This window comes from Bombus huntii, chromosome 7 (assembly GCF_024542735.1).
Source record: "Bombus huntii isolate Logan2020A chromosome 7, iyBomHunt1.1, whole genome shotgun sequence".
NCBI classification, from domain to species: Eukaryota; Metazoa; Arthropoda; class Insecta; order Hymenoptera; family Apidae; genus Bombus; species Bombus huntii.
Genome location: NC_066244.1, coordinates 11,872,466 through 11,892,866, shown reverse-complemented (window position 1 = coordinate 11,892,866; position 20,401 = coordinate 11,872,466). Strand labels below are relative to the sequence as shown.

General features: G+C 35.9%; 1 protein-coding gene across 35 annotated transcripts in view; it reads right to left on the bottom strand.

The window, feature by feature from the left end:
• LOC126867306 (calcium/calmodulin-dependent protein kinase type II alpha chain) overlaps positions 1-20,401 on the bottom strand; it is a 147,116-nt gene that overhangs the window by 17,095 nt on the left and 109,620 nt on the right. For 13 of the 35 annotated variants that reach the window (XM_050621663.1, XM_050621631.1, XM_050621630.1 and 10 more), the window contains exons 11-12: positions 18,451-18,540; positions 3,903-3,959 (exon numbers count right to left, since the gene is read on the bottom strand). The exons of 3 other annotated variants lie outside the window; for them this stretch is intronic. In XM_050621663.1, coding sequence (XP_050477620.1) covers positions 3,903-3,959; positions 18,451-18,540 — 147 coding nt within the window. The remainder of the gene's footprint in view (positions 1-3,902; positions 3,960-18,450; positions 18,541-20,401) is intronic. 19 more of the 35 variants (XM_050621633.1, XM_050621651.1, XM_050621636.1 and 16 more) reach the window with 2 other exon arrangements.

Below are 20,401 nucleotides of genomic sequence, written 5' to 3'. Positions count from 1 at the left end.
TCGGCCAAAATCGTCGACATCGTAGACTTTCCCCCATTTTCACGATCCACTGTGCCGCTGACGTTCCAGCTGTAGTCCAGGTTTAAAGATTTTGGCTGCTCAAGGTCACGATGTGTGGCTATAGGTTAGTATAGGGGTGACGAACTGAGGCGGCCTACGTGCGATCTTTGCTCCTACTTTCTTGGCTCACAGAGTCGTAGGAAAATTGTCCTCTATTTTTCTACACGCTACGATTCTACACGATGTAACGCAAATATTACTGTAACTATAGAGTTTCGTTTGCTATCCCTTTTCCTCTGAATCTAATTGGAAGATATCTGATTCCATTTGCGATTCCATTTTCCGATTCTAATTTAGAAATTTATCGTTCTAATCGAGAGAATTCGTGCAGTTTGTCATTAAAAAGTTCGTCACCTCTACGTTAGAGAAACTTAGTCGTTCACCCCCACTATGGTGCTCGAATAATTTGCGGGAGTGGGGGGTCTGTTCGAGCCATGGTGGGGAGAGTAGCCTTGAAACTCAGCTGATTTGAAACGGACTATATTCGTCTCTATCGCTTGGTTAACTAATTCTGTTTCGTAAGAACGCAGGTATAAGGCACCGTTAATATTAAATAATAGCCTAAAGGTATATTTGTATGCAGCGTAAAGTGTCTGTGGAGACGAGATCATAATTCTAAAGCGTTTCTATACGACAATTCGAAGTGTCTTTGAGCAGTCATAATATTTGAGCCTGACTATAGCTAAGATCAACTGTTCCAGTAAACTCTAAAGAGATCAATCACGTGACAGGAAGAACTTCAAATGTTCAAATTACAGAATGACATCTAGATGATTTGCCTAATCTAGAAAAAAATCTGCTTTGTGAGGGTCAAGTTTCCTTGATTGAATTACATGTAATAATTGTTGAGAGACTAGTCGATAATGGCGGATACGTATTCATTCGCAGAAGAATGATAACTAATGCTGCTCGAATTATCGAGCCACCCAACGCAAAATGCTTTTGGTGACTACAATGGAGGGGAAAAAGGAAGAAGAGAATTTCTACAAGATGATTCTCGTCTAGGTTTATGATCAAACGATTAAGCAACTTGGGAACCCAGGCTATCTATTCGATCAAAACGCAAGCCGACTAAAATTTGCTAAAGCTTACGATGCTGGATCTACTTATCGTTCAATGTTGTCAAGCTGCCACAGACGTCTCTTCCAAGAGGCTCTCCGTTCCTGACCAAATTTTTTCGTCACAAAATCATCGTGACGGGGTACACACCTCTAATTACGTTGCTTATAAACGAATCATTTAAAGTAAAATAGTAAAGAAAGAAAAAGATAAATAAAGACAGCCAGCTGCTCGATATGGTAACAGTATAAGTATACATATATATATTTCAATTTCCTAGACAGCATAACGTTCGTAACAGCGCAAGAACAACAATTCCTACGAAACAATGTTCTAACATTTGCTAAAACAATATATATATAATATAAATAACAATGACGCGATAAAATGTGTCGTAATCGAGATATCGCGACAGTTTTCTATAGATTGTTCTACTCGCCTCGAGCAGTAGATCCGCTAGATGTCTGATCAGACGTCCTCGAATACTAATTTTCTCGTCGCTACCATCGGTTGGCGTTCGCTTCTTCCAGCGTCGTAATTACGCTCGTTTCTAAATCGAGCGCGAATTTACACACATGGGTGGAAACACAAACAAGGGGAAAACGTGAACGAAAACCCCGGCGCTTTCGTTTTCATAAGATCTGGATCTCCGATTCATTTTATTCAAGAAGGGAATCGCGTGACTTGTTACATAATTTTGATTCAATTTTCACCGTGGAGATGGCTACAGAGATTGTTGGTTTATTTTCAATGGTTTGTGAAATATAGGCTGTTTTGTTTAATTTTATTATCGGAGACAAGAATAAATACAGTAAGCGTTTGGCAACGTGAAGATTTAGTTTCTTCAAGATTATTTTGAAGGTTATTCTACGTCACATTAGAAAATGAAAAAATTGATAAAATATGGATATTCATTCTTGGAATAATTTTCAAGTTATCTTTATCGGTGAAAACAGAAACAAATAAAATCTTCTTCTTCAAATAATTAAAATAAAACCGTCGCTAGTATAGTACAAAGGGTTGATATACTACGCTATCAAAATTCTACTCGAATAAAAATATCTCAAGTTCTCCTATCGCGTTCACAAAACTTTTCTCTCTTCGATTTTCTGTCCTAATTTATCAAATCGCTAATTTATCGATCACAAAGTTCCGAACACTAAAACTTTCATTAGAAAAATTTCACAAACCATTGCCAAACATGAACAATCCATTTCCAATTTAACTCTTCATCCCCCAAAAGTTTCATCAAACTAATCAACGGAATCATGCGAGATCGCCTTCGAATGTACATAGACAAGCCTTTTCCTTTTTGTTTTTATCAAGACATCAAAAGATATACACACACGCGCACGTTTACACGGACATCGTCGTGCAGAACGAAGAAAGGGAAGAAGGGACGATTTCTGATCTCCCATGTGGTAAAGGGGGCTATGATTAACTTGCAGACCGATCAGAGGGGAAGCAAACGCACGCAACGGTCCTTATTAGTTCGTGGAACGAGAGGAGGCTGGAGAGACGGTAAATCCGAAGTACGAGTTAGCGGAAGCTGGAACAGACAGGGTGCAAAAGCTCGGCTCGAAGCTCGTCACTGAGCCCCTCGTGGCCATTGGCTTCCCCGGTTCGTCGCCCTTTTCCGGTCCCCTCTCGCTGTAGAACAAGGGAAAGCTCGTGGAAACGTGAGATTATCGGGGGCTTCTTGCTGTTATTTGGAATAGGCAATTAGCGTATTTCTTCTTTAGCGGACTCAGTAAGACTTTTTGTGTCTTTTCTTTAGTACACATTCCAGTGTATTTATTATTCGGTGCTTAAATCGTGCTATATTAAGAAATTGATTTTCTAGCGAGAGGGAACCTTCGAGGTGCTGGATGTTTCATCCTTCTCATTGAGTTTGGACAAAATCGGATCTACCTTTCTTTGAAGAAAATTTCATGGAACCTTCTTTACCTTTTTTAAGGAAATATAACTTGTTTGTACATGCTGACGCTACAAAAATAAATGTTACTTGTGTGTTTAAAATATTCGTAGCTTGTAACTTGCGATTTACAGAATTTTACTAAATATTTTAATAGTTTAGTTGTATAAAACAGCTCTGTCATGTATATATTGATTACGCTGTATTACAAGATATTGCATTTTTTTTAACCCTCAGCTTCGTTGAATCATAGGTCATTACGACGATTGGTTTAAGCTTGAGTTTATCGGAGCAGAGGTTACTCTAAAACGATACTTAATCCAACATTAATTTGAAACTAATAGAATTAAAAATTAAGTAACTCGGTCTAAAATTATTGTATTTTCCAACAGGACAATACTGTTTGAGACTCAAAATGCAATATGCACGAACAGAACAGTAATGATGAAAGGAATTGACCAAACTATAATTCGTTTCTGTGTTTCACATAAAATTATCCTTTAATAAAAAAGAAGAAAAAAAAAAGAAAGCAAGATTTTCTAGAATGCTATGTTACGTTACAAGTCACTGCATTTTTATTAAAAATACAACGCACAAAGGAACAGTAATGGAGAACGAATTGGCTGAAGGTTAGGGGACCGGAAACCACAGAAGCAGTTTCGGTCACGCGGCTCCAGCGACGCGAACGGGAGAAGCCAGTCTGAACCGGAGGACGTCTACACGTAACACACGTGGAATATATACGTATATATATAATATATATATGTAAATCTAGACGGAGGTACGTAATATATGTATACACATGAACACGAGACGTCGAAACGCGCGTTATGTACACGTTTCTCGGCCTTCGATATGCAAGGTTTACCTTCGGGTTCTTTGGCAATGACCGTGCTGCTCCGGTCGACGACGCCCTTCTTATCCTCTGTACAACAATACACACATACATCACGGATATGCGACTTTTGTTCTTCTTCTTTTATGTAAAAAAAAGCCTATTTTTATGCATTCTTTTTTCGTTGCTTCTCTTTTCGCTTTATACAAAGACTAGAGACCAGCCAACGCGCGTTAATTTTTAGCTAAGCTGATTCTTTTTGTTGTTTTAATCCTCGTGGCACTTGTGTTTGAGTTAACCAGAAAGCTCCTTATTCTTGGGAAATTTTTTTTTTTTATCGAAGAAAGCTTTGTTTGGTTCGAGGTATTTTTTACGATATTTTTCATGTTCTTTAATTTTTCGTTACAAGTCGATTACAATTTTTTACCTCAGACTTTTTTACATCGTTAAGAAAGATTTATTACTCTTGTCAGCCTTGCAGCGCCGTTTCGGTCATTTTCGATTTCTTTCTATTCTCCTATGAAGAAGTTCTTCATTTTAGAGATTTCTATTCTTCCATGTCTTATTACAAAAATTCTATTCTATTAAAATTATCTTTAACTATCTTTATTTTCTATTAAATTTACCAAGTTTGAGGAAGACGTAAAAGAGTAGTCATTAATACGTGTGATATCTTATGTCAATGATTATCTTGAAATATCAAGAAGTCTTCCTTTTGTTGAAACGAAACCTAAAGTTGAAAAATAAAAGTTCGAGAATTATTGCAAGGTTAAGTACTCGTTTCCGCGATCATGTCGATGATATTTTTGCTTCCGTGGTACGTCGAGTATCGACGTTGCATCAATGTTAAGCTCAAACTTCTATGAAATTTATTTACCTTAATTACGAAAGTTTTCTATGAGAAAGAGAGAGGAAGAGTTCTAGCAATTGCCTTTCTAGTTACAAGTAGATCGCAAACTCTGAAACATCGAAAACGCGTCGACGCTTCCTTTAAATCTTACTCCCGTCGCGATAATTAGTTTCACGTAAGGAAAACAAGCTTCGTCCCGCTGTGTTCGCCACCAACGATTCTCTGTTAACAAATAGTCACGGAGAATCAGAGGTAGAAACTTCATCGGCGAGGAGCATGCTTCCTTTGTTCCTTAGAAGGAATTATTCTGCTTAAAGAGCACGATGTCGACGGCTTTGGCGCAAAGGTGATTCATTAAAGAAGGAAAACTTTCAGCGACGGCAACACTCTGTGTCCGATTTCACGCTCAGTACCTCAATTTCTTTTATCCTAAGAATTTTAACAGAGCAAGGAGTTATTGCTTTCTGGATCGCTTTGAGACAAGTGTCACGATTTCATAAGATACTTTGATCATGGGTTTTCGCTATTTGCAAAATAGCTGGACTCCGTGGCTGTTGATATGAAGAGAAGAAGAAAGAAAATATTATTAACGGACAGATGTACATGGAGCTTGGACGCACGGGTATCCAATTTCAGAAAGCTTGACGTACCATCGAACGCGATTTCTTTGTTTATCTTTCCTACATCTTTTTATTCAGAATAATTAAAATCGCTCTAAAGAAACCGAATAAAGAATTACTTATGGTTTTAAAAAATATTCTCCAGCGAATCTATAAATTTTGTAATTTAAGGATTCGTACTATATATTCTAAGAATATCGTGCAATTTATCCCAAAGGTCAGATCAGAAGAATTTTTCGAAACAATTATGTTGAATAATTTGATAAATATTGTTCGAGTTCGATGCAGTCGTGCCAGTAAATGTACAAGCTGACATTCAAAGCGATAAACATTCAGTATAACAAGCGTTTAATACAAAAGCAATTTTCTTCTTGATATTAATCCATCCAAAAGGTTATTTCTCTTTTATTTGATAAATGCCACAGAGTTCCAGCTAGTTCACAGAAATCGATGCTCTAGCTACGTAAAGTGGTAACAAGGTACTTTCTAGCTTATTTAATCTCTAAAACGTAAGCTAACGGAAGATGACAATGATAAAGATAGAGAGATAAAGTGAAATAGAAGTAGACAAAAAAAAGTTATATAGCAACACCGAGCGTATTTATTCGGTATGTCCATAACTTAGTCTCTCGATCGAGTATCATATATCGAGATCTCAAAATGTCGTATCGACTCGGGTTCTCTTGAAACACAGGGGTTCGGGCAAAGGGAAGAGAAAGGGGACGTGCGGTGGCGATCATACGATTGAAGAAAAAGAAAAAAAATATATATATAAGTCGATAGTCATTCGTGTCGAAGAATTAAGGGTGGTAAAGTGGGTCTTGAGAGTTAACTTTTGCCTTCTGGCACCCAACGATTGAAAAGAAATTGAAAAGAAGACATTCTTTTTCAAATTTTTATCAAAATTTGTGATATAGGATATAACTAAGATTAAGCCTCTTAGGAATTTTTCTAAGGTTCTAAAAATTGGTCAATTTTTCAGATATTTATACTTTCCAATTGAGAAAAAATTGTAAAATTAATTATTATACATTTATATTATACAGAGAAACAATTTGAAACATTTCTGGAAATGTAGAATTATTGTATCTCTAGATCTGTAATCGTAATTCCAGAATTCTGGAATTAATTTATATTTGTGAATTGTACTTGTAAAATATAAAAAAGAAACGCACACGAGTGGAGATATCTTTAAACGTACGGTCTTTCCTACATCAATTCCTGTAACTGTAAAACATTTCTATATCCATAAGAATTCAGATTCTATAAAATTCTATAAAGTACCGATCGTATCATCGCCTTCCAGCTTGAACTAACTTTCCAAATCCACTATTGCACCAAAATAGGGAAGAACCAGGATCAAAGCGGATAATCCAGGGTAAAATAATTGAGATAAGGTGCCATATCAGAGGGTGCAGTTCGGTGGCGAACGTGCAAACGTCGACGAAGATTACGTGAAAATCCATCGTTCTCCTCGGAGGACACAAACAATTGCATCCAATGAAACAAGACACTTTCGTAAGTATATAAAAGAAAAAGACAAAGGTAATGAAAAATCTTAACAATCAAGAAAAGACCTGGTGGATTAATATGTAATAAATCCCTGGAGAAGTTATATTGCTCGAAAGATCAAGGAGCATAACAATTCTTACGAGATTTATCTCTTATATATAATATTATATCTAGCAAAACGAGACAGAAAAATGGCAGCCATAATAATATAAGGGATAAAAGGGGAACATAGACAGACAGAGGAAAACAGACAAGTTGTTGCTCGTTGTAGAACATAAACGAGCTCGAGACTCGGCATAGAAACTATTTTATTTCGCCGAGATATTATCGTCGAGCTCCTTCGAATTTCAAAGAGAAGCAAAAGGGGCAGTGAGGAATTTGGTTTCATTTCATTGGTTACTTTTCATTTCGTTTCTCGGACTGAGAGCGTGACACTTAACTTAGAACACTTAACTCTTAAGAAGGTTTCTTTAAAGATTCTTAGTCATTTGATAGGTTTGTAAAAGGTTTCTGGTATAGAGGACATTTTCGATGATTATTTCGCATTCTTTTCGAAATATTCTGTATCTAAATATTTTCTTTAAATATTCTAAGTATTCTATATTAGTATTCTATTATTTTGAACTTGTACACTCGACTCGGCATCCGAGAAAGCGTGGGTGTCGATGCACAGGCATGCAGACAAAACGAAATAAGACAGGCATGCCCAAGAAGCAGATTGGTTTCATGCTTTTGCGAGTGGGTAGAAGCTTACAAGCGGAGGCGTAAAGTGGTTCTTCGATATTGGGGTTGTTCTGTTTTATTAATATTTTCTGGAGCGATGAAAATATAATACCTGTGTTACAAAATACAAATATTATCATTAATATTCCTATTATAAATTTTATTCGTTTTTCTGAACAATGGTTACGATGTTTCGGGTATTTTTATTTAAAATAGCGTCTTGAAGAAGTGAGTAAAAGCTCGTATACGGAAAAGAAAGCTTTTGTGGTAGAAAAAAGGTGTGTTGCTTCAGACATCTAGAAACAAACAATGGAGAAATATCTATGATGGAATTATGTTATGTTAAAATTGAATTAATAAAAATCGAATTAATTTATTATAAGTAATTGATTTCCTATATCCAATAACATATAAGTTACTAATTTAATTCTGCCATTTTAGTTGCTCAAATTGTCCTGAACTTGGTACTGTTCAAATTCGTTTAAAGAAATGTTCTACCTTTTGACAGATAATATTTTCCTCATACTCGATATTTTCTCATTCTCAATGGAGCTCTTCAAGTTCCATAATAGAGTGAAGAATGTCCATTCTGATGCCGTAAACATCGATAAAACGAAACAAACCCAATGGCGAGAACGATTTCTCGCCTCGTTGACGGGTATCGTAAAAGCGAATGCAAGCCATGCGAAACATTGCGCGAGAACGTGAAGTGAGTGTAGAAACGGCTGAAGGTATAGAGAGTGGCAAAGAAAAATGGGGAAAACGAAGAACAGGCAAGTCAGTGATGGTGTTCATAAATCCATAACACCGGTAAAATAGTGATGGTAAAATAGTGTACTTTTCTATTTTTTTTTTTTTTTTTTGGTGACGGTGAGAGACTGTTTTACGTGAAAATCCTAAGGTTGCTATGAACAATAAAAATTCACGTTTGTGTGACCAGACAGGATTTCGATGCACAGACAGAAGTGAGAAACGAAAAGAAAGAAGTGGATAAGACACAGTGAACGAGCGTTAAAAGAAGAAATGGATCGTTTTCTACGAGATCCGATATGAAAATAATATAATTCCAGGTGGTGTGCACAGCGAGGTACCAACAGATGTGAATTTTCAAAATGTGCGTGTAGATGAAAGACATAGAAATAAATATTTCTTATTTTTTTTTATAGGAAAAGAAGAAAAGAATTAAAAAATAAAGAAAATGAAACGATTAACGTTACCGTAGTAGATACGATTGTTTTCGTTGATCGGATTTTTCTATTTCCGTCTCGACTTACGTTCAAGTAAAGTGATGAAATCGTTGTGAGCGAGATCGTTGCGTTCTCTACGATGACGACGATCTCTCGTGTGCTTGTCGCTCTCTAAAGTGGACGATGCTTCGCTAACGTGGCACAAACTAATCTAACTTTCTAGATGGCTAATCGCTACTGATTCGCTCGCTAGTGGAAAACGTCGTGGTGGTCTAGCGAAAGTGAAGATGCGCCGCGCGAGAATATGGTTCTCGAGAGACTGTAGATGGTTGACTCGACACGAACTGGAATTGCTCTCCTCTTGAATTTCCATACAAATAGTGGTTTTTACAAAATCTACAAAATTTTTTTCATTTTATTATCAATTTTGTATAATCGGACAAAAGCAATGGTTTCCTCTATGAATAATTCTAAATTATAGCGCGCAAATATTACACAATTATTTTGGCTTCCAAAAGGGATATTTCTTTAAAAAAGAAACAAAGAGAATTATATAAAAAAATAAGTAAAGAAGAACGAAGAATGGAGCATTTCCAATTCAATCGTCAGCCACGAAGAGAAGCCTCTACTAAACAAATTATGAATATCACAATTTCCCTTAACCCAAATGAAAGAAAGAAAATTTCGAAAATCTGAAAGAAAACGTAAAAGAGAGAAAGCTTGATGAATGCTAGAGAAAACGAAGAGGAAGCGAAAGCGGCGCGAGAGCCGATATCCTCGTCAAACAATCGATAATTTATTCGTTTAATGAAATTTCGATCCCTTGACCAAATTTTTCCTTTCCAATTTCCAATTTTCCCTGGTCGGTCGTTAAAATCACCGAATTCTATTATCGGGAATTTACGTTAACCTGGAGAATCGATAGGAAAATCTAACGTCTCGATCGAATTACAGGCGAATACGTGAGCCGCCGAATTTCGAATACGTATCCAGGGTTAACGGTTTCCAGCTAACGTTCGCGAGTAATTTCACCACTCCATTATCCGAGTCCGACTTTCTCATTGTGCCACGCTAATTGCACACCAGTGGATAGCGTAAGCCATGAAACGAGAAACGAGAAACGGCGGTGGTCGCTATCGAGACTTTTAATAAACTCCGCTCTCGCGAATTTCCATTCCAGCCGAGAGCGAAGAAAAAAGAAATGTTAAGCATTTGGAAGAGGACACGAAAATTGAGAAGCTAATCGCGTTGAAAAAATTCTAATTTAGAAGTCGTTTTGAGGAAAGATTAGCTGGAATCGTCAAAATTGCGAGCGTCGATAAAAAGAGAAGAACGGCGATCGCAGACGGTGGTGGCTGCACGATTATAGGATAAATTTTTGTAAATTTTCCTGAAAAACGATTTGACGGATTTTCCGAGTAACGAAGTGCGGATTGTTTATGCAAATTCATATTTTTCTCAACGTAATTACACTTTACTTTAAATATCTTTTATGTCTCTTTGTATCAGTATTTTCCTTCGATATTTTACATGTATTTTCAAGTTGACGGTATTTTGTAAACTTTAGAATTCTTTATATTTTTTCAATCTTAAGTATAGATGCATAAACATCCGCAGTCTAATGATTGTCATTGGAACTTTGCCTTGAAATTGACTTTCAATGGCTAACATACACTGCTGATCGAAAGTTTGGAATCAAAATTTAAGACACGAAGATTTAAAAAATTGTTTAAACTCAAAATGAGTCAAGATTCATAGAAAATTATTTAGTCAATCATTTACCACAGAAACGATTATTAAATTAGCAAGAGATTCGATATAAATACAACTATAAGAAAATGAATCCAAACCTTTGACCTGTAATGTATTGTACAAATCACGTGAATTTTCAATCATTAACACGTTTGTTGTCCGAGAAGAAAGTCTCCGAAATTATTAACTCGTAGTTTCGCTCATAGAATCAATACATAACAAACAACAGCAATAAACAAACAAATAAACGATAAATATCTTACATATAAATAACAGTGTCGATTTAAGGACCTAAATTTCCGTATTAAAAAAAAAAAAACGTTTCGATGAGAGGACAAATACGAAGTACTCTGATCCATATATAGTTGACCGAACAGTAAACGTGTCAAATACTGACCGAACTCTGTATATTTCCAATAACGATACTTCTGTCTGACGCAATACCGTCTGATACTACTTGAACTGCGCGATCTGACCAATTTAAATTCGCGCTACTGGAAATACGGTAAACGCTGGATGTTCCACTTGACATTCGTAAACATTCGTGTTCAGGTAAGCGTGTGGATCGTCGAAGATGGCTTTGAAACACGAAAATATTCGTAGCCATGACGTTTTAAAAACGGAGAGACAAACATTTCGCGCCCCTCTGTGAAAAAGTGCTCGACGATTAAACGTCGATAGAGGAATCGTAAAATTGCAAATTGTTGTTTACTCGAGATTAAGAAACGAAACCTTATGCAGGGTGTTTTAATATACGAGACATATTTTAGCGCTGAATAGGGAATCGGATTGAGAAGGTTTAAATAAAAGGAGCTGTTTTATTATAATCTTGTTTTAGAATTTCAGTCATTTTTAAATTTAATTCTCTTACTCTGGATATATATATATATACGTGTGTGTCTATCGTTAGAAGCACTATGAAAAGATCTAGAAGAATTAAAGGCATATCTTTTTGTCAAAATTGAAAATGGTTGTTTCAAGGATTTTAGCACAATGTAAAGTATATTCGTACTGTCCTATTTATACATGAAATTAAAAAAAATATATATATTGTAATTAGAGAAGGATCAAATGGAATATACGATAATATTATTCTTTTCATAAAATTTTTTTATCTTTTTGTATCCCCTATTCACCACCTGAAACACGTCTCATGAAACAACCCGCATAATTGAATCCTGTCGACGACATTTGTGCGATATTGTTCTGGTCTCACATCGTATACAATTGTTTTACGCATCTTATGGTTGTACGTACGTGTTATGGATTTGTGAGCATCGTGTATGATCGGACAGAAAAGAGCGATTTTCTCGATCGTTCCTCGCGTAGCTGCTCTATGTATTACGTATAATGTTGAGACGGAAGAACGTAACATGTGTGGTTGTTTGATCTTGTGATTGTGATACTAGATCGTTTCATAAGTCGTGTTCTTGCAAATTGCTGCTTTTATTCTAATTAAGAACGCAGTTTTGTCTAAACCAATTTGTAGATGTCACTTTTTATTGAAATCTGGAAAATATATATATATTGATCGTTTAGTTTTAAATGAATCGAGGATGAATGTATATGGATAGTTTCTTCGGATTAGATCGAAAAATAAAATAAAATAAATAGTATTTGTACTGAATATAAATTGATATTTCTATGAAATAAAAATCCAAAGATCTTTCCTATAAATTACGAATCGATCTATGAATATTATTTCCTTTTATCCAAAGTACTATCGAAATTAGTATTTATTAAATCAGTAGATGATCGAAGACTTATGAAATGATTCGATACTCGATGTTTCCACAAGCAATTTCTGTTCCCAATATTATTTCTAAAAATTGCAAAGCTGCTTCTGGAAACCTCGACAAGATACTACGAGTAAAAGTGTTATATCTATGTGTGACATATCGAAAGCGAGTCGCTTGCTGTATGTATATGGCGATTAAAATTGAACAGTGTCAAGGGACAGACTTACATCGGGTGTTAACTAAAGATTATCTATTTGTGTTTCTAAATTTACTCTCCTAAAAATTATCTACCTATTTCATTAACTATTATCAATCTTGTCGATTTACAAATTTCCATTAAACTATCGATAAAAAAGTGAACAAATTCACGATTCAGAATTTTTCGAAGAATATTATTATCATTCTCGATAGAAAATATGTAATTCCAACCAAGTAAGATTAGAGCTTGCCGCGGATTCTGATTTGCATCGAAGGAATCGTAAACAAGAGGTCGACGGTTTTAGTGCTCCGTAGTATTGCCGTTTTGTGCTCGAGTGTACTTGTGTCTGGCTCGAGAATCAATTCACTCCGTGATAAAGTGTCTGAATCTTGAAAGCGAATGAAACCCATTGACTGCCAGTGTTTTCGGTGTATACGGAATAGGGGAAGAAACTTGGTTGCATGCACGCCGAGGATCACCAGGATTGTACTCTCGCGTTCTCTGCTTGTTCGATAAGAATTTTCCATTCATCGAATTCTGCATGATTGCTATGCAACAATTTTTTGCCTTATTTCAAAACGAGAATGGCGCGGTGCACAAATTTTTTGATTCCAGATCTTTTAACCTTATAATTTCGCATGTTCGTCACTTCACGTCAATTTTTCTAATCGCATCTGGATGCGAGTATGGTGCGAAAAGAAAATTTTTAGGTTCTAAATTATTCGAATTTGTTACTGCGTATAATTATCGTTTGGCAGGAAATTGTTTAATTTCATTTGAATGCGGGAATAATGCAATTTGATATAGCTCTATGTAAAGAAGACTTTTCGTAAGAAAATCTACATGGAAGAAATATCTATGAAAAATTCTGTTGAAGAGAAAGCAAAGAACCAGAGAGATGTTTTTAAAGAGAGAATTACGAATTGCACTCGCGAAAGTACAATCCTGTAAAAAGGTCTTGAATGATTCTGCTCTGGCAATGTATGCGAAAAACGAAGGTTTCCAGTTCCTCCAAATATACCGCAAAGAAAAGAGCAGTTTAAAGCTGACCGAAGGGAACAACTTTCAGAAACACGTGGAATAAAACATTTAACCTTATAAAGACGATTGATATTATTCCACATACTTTCAAAAAATTTCAATTCCCCTAAAATTATAAAAGATATAATCAAATTACTTTTTAATGGTATTTTTTCAAATTGGGCATTCCAACCAAATTGAAATCGAATCAAGGAGCGTTGATTAAATTTTTTCTAAATATCTCTAAATTGCAAAGTGATATTAAAATAAACTTTTACATTATGAAATATTATTAATCTACTATTACAAGTATCCAAGCAAAGGAACAATTTTTTAATATTATGGAATCGAAGGATGTTAATTAAATTAATAATAATTTTCATAATAATTAAATTAACAGTTCAAGCAAAAAGATAACATCGAATATGAAAATACCCATCGAATATCAAATAACTAAAAAGATTATTCTACAATTACTCTTTTACGATAATGGAAATGTCTCGATTCTCCCAAAAAATCTTTTGGAAGCATTCAGGAATATCTATCGTCAAATCGAAAAATTTCTCAATAACTTCTATTACTTTTGCTTCTGTTTCTTATGCATAAATGAGACTGCTATGATCAGTATGATCGTGTCCGAGTGTGTAATCGATCATGATCAACGAGAAGTCGTGAAAGAATAGATGGTTAGAATAGAGAGTTAATCAGGAACGGTTCAGCGACAGCTCATTAGGGCGGGTTTCGATGGTGTACGATAACGAAAACTCGATGGCTAGAATTTAGGTCGACAGAAATACAAACTGTACACGGTTTCGAGTGTTACCTCAGTAGGCGAGTAGTATACGTCTCTGCTGAGTAGTGGTAAGTAGACAGAGCCGTTGACAGGCGACGAGAAGTAGTTATTACATATACAGTCAAAGATTTACTAAGTATCAGGTTATACGTATACGTTCACGTGGGTTGAACGAGGCAAATGGATATAGTCGGACGCGATCGCGTTGCGATAAAGAGGGTGTGTTTGATCTCTGGGCGTGTTAGTGAGTGTAATTTACATGGTAATGAACTTCAGCGACAGAAATAGTTGAAAGAAGTACAAGAGACTTTGAAAGTCTTATGGTAGAATAGATAGAGCGTTTGATTTTTACTAGAATGATTACAGTTCGAATCTTGGAATGTTAGAAAAATTTTAGTACTTCATTTTCCAGTGTTTCGTTGGCTATTATAAAAAGAGAATATTAGTGTATATAGCGATGTCGCTGATAAATATTGTATTATATTTAGTAAATTTAGGTGTACAATTGGATATCTTAAAAGTTAATGTAAAATCGTGGACTTGAATTCTCCAGTTGTAGAATAATGGAAATGAATGGTTGTCACCATAGAATAGTAATGAGATTGGTGAATGTTAGTAGAACTGATAAACAATAGAGTATTGACTAATTGTAAACTAAATAAATAATTGTCATTACAAAATAGTGAAATCAAGAGATAGTAGAGCCATTAATAACAAAATTGTGGCGAAATGAATGAATAGAGTGAAATCAAGAAAGAATTGAAATTCCCAAGTGGGTAAAAATGATCTTTATCGCAACGTACAGCGAAAACGACTATACCAAATCCCCTAAAAATTTGCAGGGAACGATCTTCGGTAGTAGAAAGATACGATAGACGAACAGACTATAATACAAGAAAAGAGGAAATCCGCGGTAAAGCGGATCAAAAGTAGCGATACACAAGTGTGTTATGCGTCTACAAAGAAGCGAAGAGAGAGATAGTTTCGTGAGAAAGATATAGTACAGCTTCACTGCAAATTCGGTGGGCAACGACGAGTAAAGCTCTCTACCTTTCAACAGTAAACACGCTCCTCATGGCTGCGCTATGGAGGTTCGTTCGATTGCCGCTTATAACACGAGCTTTATATAAACATGAATTTAATCCGGATCCTTTTGCACAATGAGATTAATTAACTAACAACGTTACCGAATATACTAACGATAAATAATTATAGCAATTCTATTGCCTAAAAAGTTTTTTACTATTTAACAATTTTCGCGTCAAATAGCAAAGTGAAATTATCCGTATAATTTCATTATCAAATTTGTAGCTTGTAAAATTTCGTTAACAATGTTGGTTCAATTACGCAAAGAGACCCAGGAAGATCTGTATCCTTGAACAAATTTCTCGAAATAAATTTCGCTCAAATATATTCCAAATCCATTGTATCCGGTTGAAAAATAGTATATAACAGTATACGAAGAATTTATTGCAAAGGAAAAAGAAAGTTTTGATGGGTAGGAAAATGAACCATTATAAATGGTAGTCTACAAAGTAAAGGCTGTCGCGCAATCGGCGAACCTCCGCGACAGGTTTACCAATATGCACATGTATATACACATGTATGTCTATCGGTAATCGGGGCACAAGTGTACGCAAATATAAGGTGGATCGTAGCTGGAGAGGGCAAAAGGTTGAAAAGGGGGGAGGGACGGAGTAAAGCAACGAGGGGGATACTTAACTACTCGAGCTATTGTCCAACGATCGATTTGCACGTGAGCAGGAGTACTATCTCTCTAATAATAGGCCGATATGCGCGCGCAAGTGCCTGCTCGTGATTTCGTTATGTTGCAAAGGGACCACGAAGAGATTTTTTTATCGAATTTCCAGAAAAAAACCATTATACCGATACACGAACTATATTTACTCCACTTCAATTAAATAAAAAAGAGAACTGTCATATAAATAACCGGGGAGACGTAACCGACCGAAAAATTATCGTCGGTTTCCAAATTATCTAAGGGTGGATATTAAGGATTTAATCAATTCGCAGAATACAGGGTCGTTAAGAAAGGAATGGATGGTTCCAACACTTTGCAGGTAGAAAGAAAATTGTCGAAGAAATTGAAATATATCTTGAATTAGCTTACGAATTAATACAACTTAGATATATATCTTCAACAATTTCTTTTTTAAGCAAAACGTTTGAACTATCTATTTTACTTGTAACGTATAGACTATGGATGTTTGTGCAGTTATGAGTTACAAACAAGTATAAATGTGCAAGAATGAACGAGAATTAATAGAAATGCGTTATTTTCGACATTTTGTACATATATACTATTTTCGTATCTTTCTTGCATACTACCTATATTATCTTTACGCTCTACTGGTTCCACTTTGATGACGCTGATAAAAATAAGAACAGCAAGAAGGCTAATATGTATAAATAATTTTCTTTCTGAAACACGACTATCGTTCGCAAAAAGTTTCGTTACACCAAAACTGTTGGTCTTGTTGATCGATTCTATCGAAGAATTCTCTAAAAAAAAAAAAAAAAGAAAATGAAAAAAATAGAGAATTATAATATCCATAAATCCATAAACATCCACAATCTAACGGTAACCCTGTATATCCACTCGCTATCCTTTCTACTATTGTCCCATGACACGTAAAAAAACAAACGCCGGAAATAGTCTAAAAACTGGATTCTCGACCGCCACGATAGGCGTTTCGACGATCGAAAAGCAAAATGTAAATTCAGGTGCAATTATCTTCGACCGACTCCACTGGGGAAGGCCACTCCGTTTTGGATCTGGCGGTGGCAGTGAGAAATCCAGTTATAGCCGCGCTTTAGGCGCGAGTAGAGCGGTAAATTCAGATTCGATCCATTAGCGGAATCTCGCTGGGAGAATTAACTGTCCCGGTTCAGGGCTCGAACAATTAACGAGTCCAAAAGGCTGTGAGCAGCCCGCGCCGCGTGTACGCGCGGAATACGCGCGCTGAATCGTGTCGAGCTGATCGAAACCGATCGTCGTTCGATCATCGAAGGTAACTTTGGCGCCAGGCTCGAAAACTCCAGGTTACATTAGAGTCGACGAATAGCGTTACTCGATCCTGGCCTCTCGCGACATCGCCAATTTCTGATAGCAAGTTCGAGTTCAAACGGATCTCGAATCTATCGAACCGTGCTACTGGCTGCATCGATTCTTTTGGACGCTGCAGCTGCCATGAATTCGTGCACGAGAGAATTTTGAAAAAAAGTAATTATAGTTGCGAATTTTAGTGAAATTTCAAGAAAATTTTTTGGGGATGTTAAATTTATTTATTTCGAATTTTAGTGTTTCTCTTTTCCAATACTGATTGCCTCGAACAGTTGATATTAATCATATTTTGTTCTATGGTTTTTACTCTAATTGCAAGGGTGGCGTTAAATATTTCTAGGAAAATTCTCGCTGTAATGCCTAGAAAATTAATCATAGTATTTTGTAGAATTGAAAATGTGAAACACGAAGGAATGATTCTAAAAATATTCCATCGATCTCAAAGTATCAATTTACAGAGTATTTCTCTTTCCATAAACACGAAAGAATGAATTTACGATACGTTAAATCCATCCTTTGAAGATTCACCGCAATTATCAATATATCGATCCCAATATTCCTTAATTACCAAAACAATATTTACTAGTAAACATAATATAAAATGTTGTGCCCCAAAATTTCACTATCACTCTCAAGATAACAACTATAATACCTCTTGGTCAGCACCAAAGATCGATGACAGCCTTCATAAAGCCATCCCGAACTCTCAACTCGTTAATAAAGATAACAGACATTACAGTGAAAATTTTACTCTGATCTCTTCGATCAGCCACGCAAAATTCCAAGCGTACACGAGGGTACGAAACGTACCAAAGACACGAACACAGAAACAGAGAAGTTGACACCGCGGGAGGCACCTTTTCGGTGCGGCCAGGTTCCTAGAAAGATTCGTGACACTCGTGGGTGGTATAAAATCAGATATCAAACTGGGTGCATGTATCTGAACGATCTTCTAGAACGAGGATCGTCTCCCTATAATTTCGGGGAGGGGGTGTTGTGAACCGGGGACAAAACACACGAAAAAGAGGGGGAGGCTAGAAGAGAAGATTTTCTTTTTTTTTTTTTTTCTAGAAGTGACAGAGGATTTCTGGGTGGTCCTACCTTTCACGTCATCGTCCTCGATCGTTGTGCTGCTGTCGGTCGATTCCTTCACCTGAGAGCCATCGCCCTTCTTCGTGATGATGCTCCGACCTGGAGCACGCAGAGCGTTTCAGTAAATCGGCATTGGCTTCGTTGGATAATGAGCGGAAATAGTGATTTCAGAGATAGACAAAAGTAGAGAGAGAGAGAGAGAGAGAGATAATAACAGAGTGAAAGAAAAGAGATTAGAATAATTGGCAGAAGTAAGATTAGGCTGGTGGATGTTTGTGGTTAATTTTTGTCTCAAGGACGGACCATAGCGAGAGCACACACTTTGCACGAGGCGATCGCAGGATCGATTTTGAGGATTTTTGGAGGAGTAATTGGGATTCGTCTGAGATTGAAGAAGGTTGAGTTTCTTTTTTTTCTTGGTAGAGGTTCGGAGACAGTTTTGGTGAAGATTGTTTTTAGCGATCAAGATAGACACGTGTCTTTAGAGGAGGATAGAGAATTCTTGTTGATCCAATAGATCGTTCGATTACTTGTTAAGCTGATTGGAAAATTCTATCGCTAGGTTTTAACTTTATTTGGGAATTTTCATAAATTGCAGCTACATAATACACATTTACATATTTTAATTGTCGAAACATGAACTATGGAAATTGACTGCTGCTGGCAATTTCACGTAGAAAATGTTTGCAACGGAAGTCGTAGAATTTTAATAAAATAAAAATTAAAGATTCAACGTGCAATCACAAGACGACAGAAGATCTCATAAATAACAATGATTATTCTATTAAAAATCAATCAATAATACATTAATACGAATTTTATATTGAAGATTAATTAACGCAAATTCCAGTTAAAATAATTGATCTCTTTCCATTCATAGAACAAAGGCAATAGAATTTCCTAATCAACCTAGATAACGGGAAAGCTGTGAAACAATCGTCAATGAAGTGCATAGAATGGCATTCTATTTTGAAATTTCGAGAAATCTGAAATTGTGCTGAAGCGTAGCTGCCATCAACAAGTGCACATTTTCGTATCTTTGCCTTGTAAAAATAGCGAGGCGATATAAAGAAGCCGGAAGAAAATACGTTGAAGAATTGATCGAACGGCTAACGTCGTTGAATACGATCTTGTTTGGGCGCTTCCTTCGAGGAACAAGAATTATTCTATCAGAAGCCGTTCCCGTGGAAACGCGCTCTAAAGAGCAGTAAATGTCGCGGTGAGATTGGAACGAAGTTGAGGCAACAATGGGGGTGAGCGAATGGGAACCACCTATCCTCCATTTACGTGCTTCCTCCTTTCTTTCTTGTTTGACAAAGGACGCTCGTTGATTATGGAACGTCGTCAGAAAATTAAATGTTACAACGATGCAATAAGAAAGGAGGAAACGTCGTACAAATTCTTTTGAAGGGTACAGAAAATTTGTATTTTAACCCATTCGAGACCGATTTCTAATTGAAAAAACATATTATTAGGTATTATTACGAGGTTTCAAGGGTCGTGATGTTGCATTACTTATTTTTTTTTTTTTGTATTGGAAAATGTGATTTATTCAGAAGATTCTTTCATTTCTTGATATTAATGTTTCTTAATTATTTTATTTATTAATCCTTATTTATTAGTCGCTTCTTTGTCAGAAATATTTCTAAATACTAAAACAACCGATAATAATTAAAATGGAAAACTCGTATCAAAGCAATAAAAGGATACGAAATAAGCTTCTATATAAATTTTAGAAAAAGTTACCCAAGAGCCTAAAAATGAACCGTTGTAAATTTAGAAAGTTTCTGTGAAAAATTAAAATTACCTATTTTGATCATTTGAACAATTAATTTTGCATAATATTCTTTGCAATATTTCTTTTAGATGATTTATTTCTCCGACTGCCGACTGACAACGATAACACGAGTTTCTTTCGTGTGATGTAAGTGGCGCGTCACCATGGTTTCGAATGGGTTAT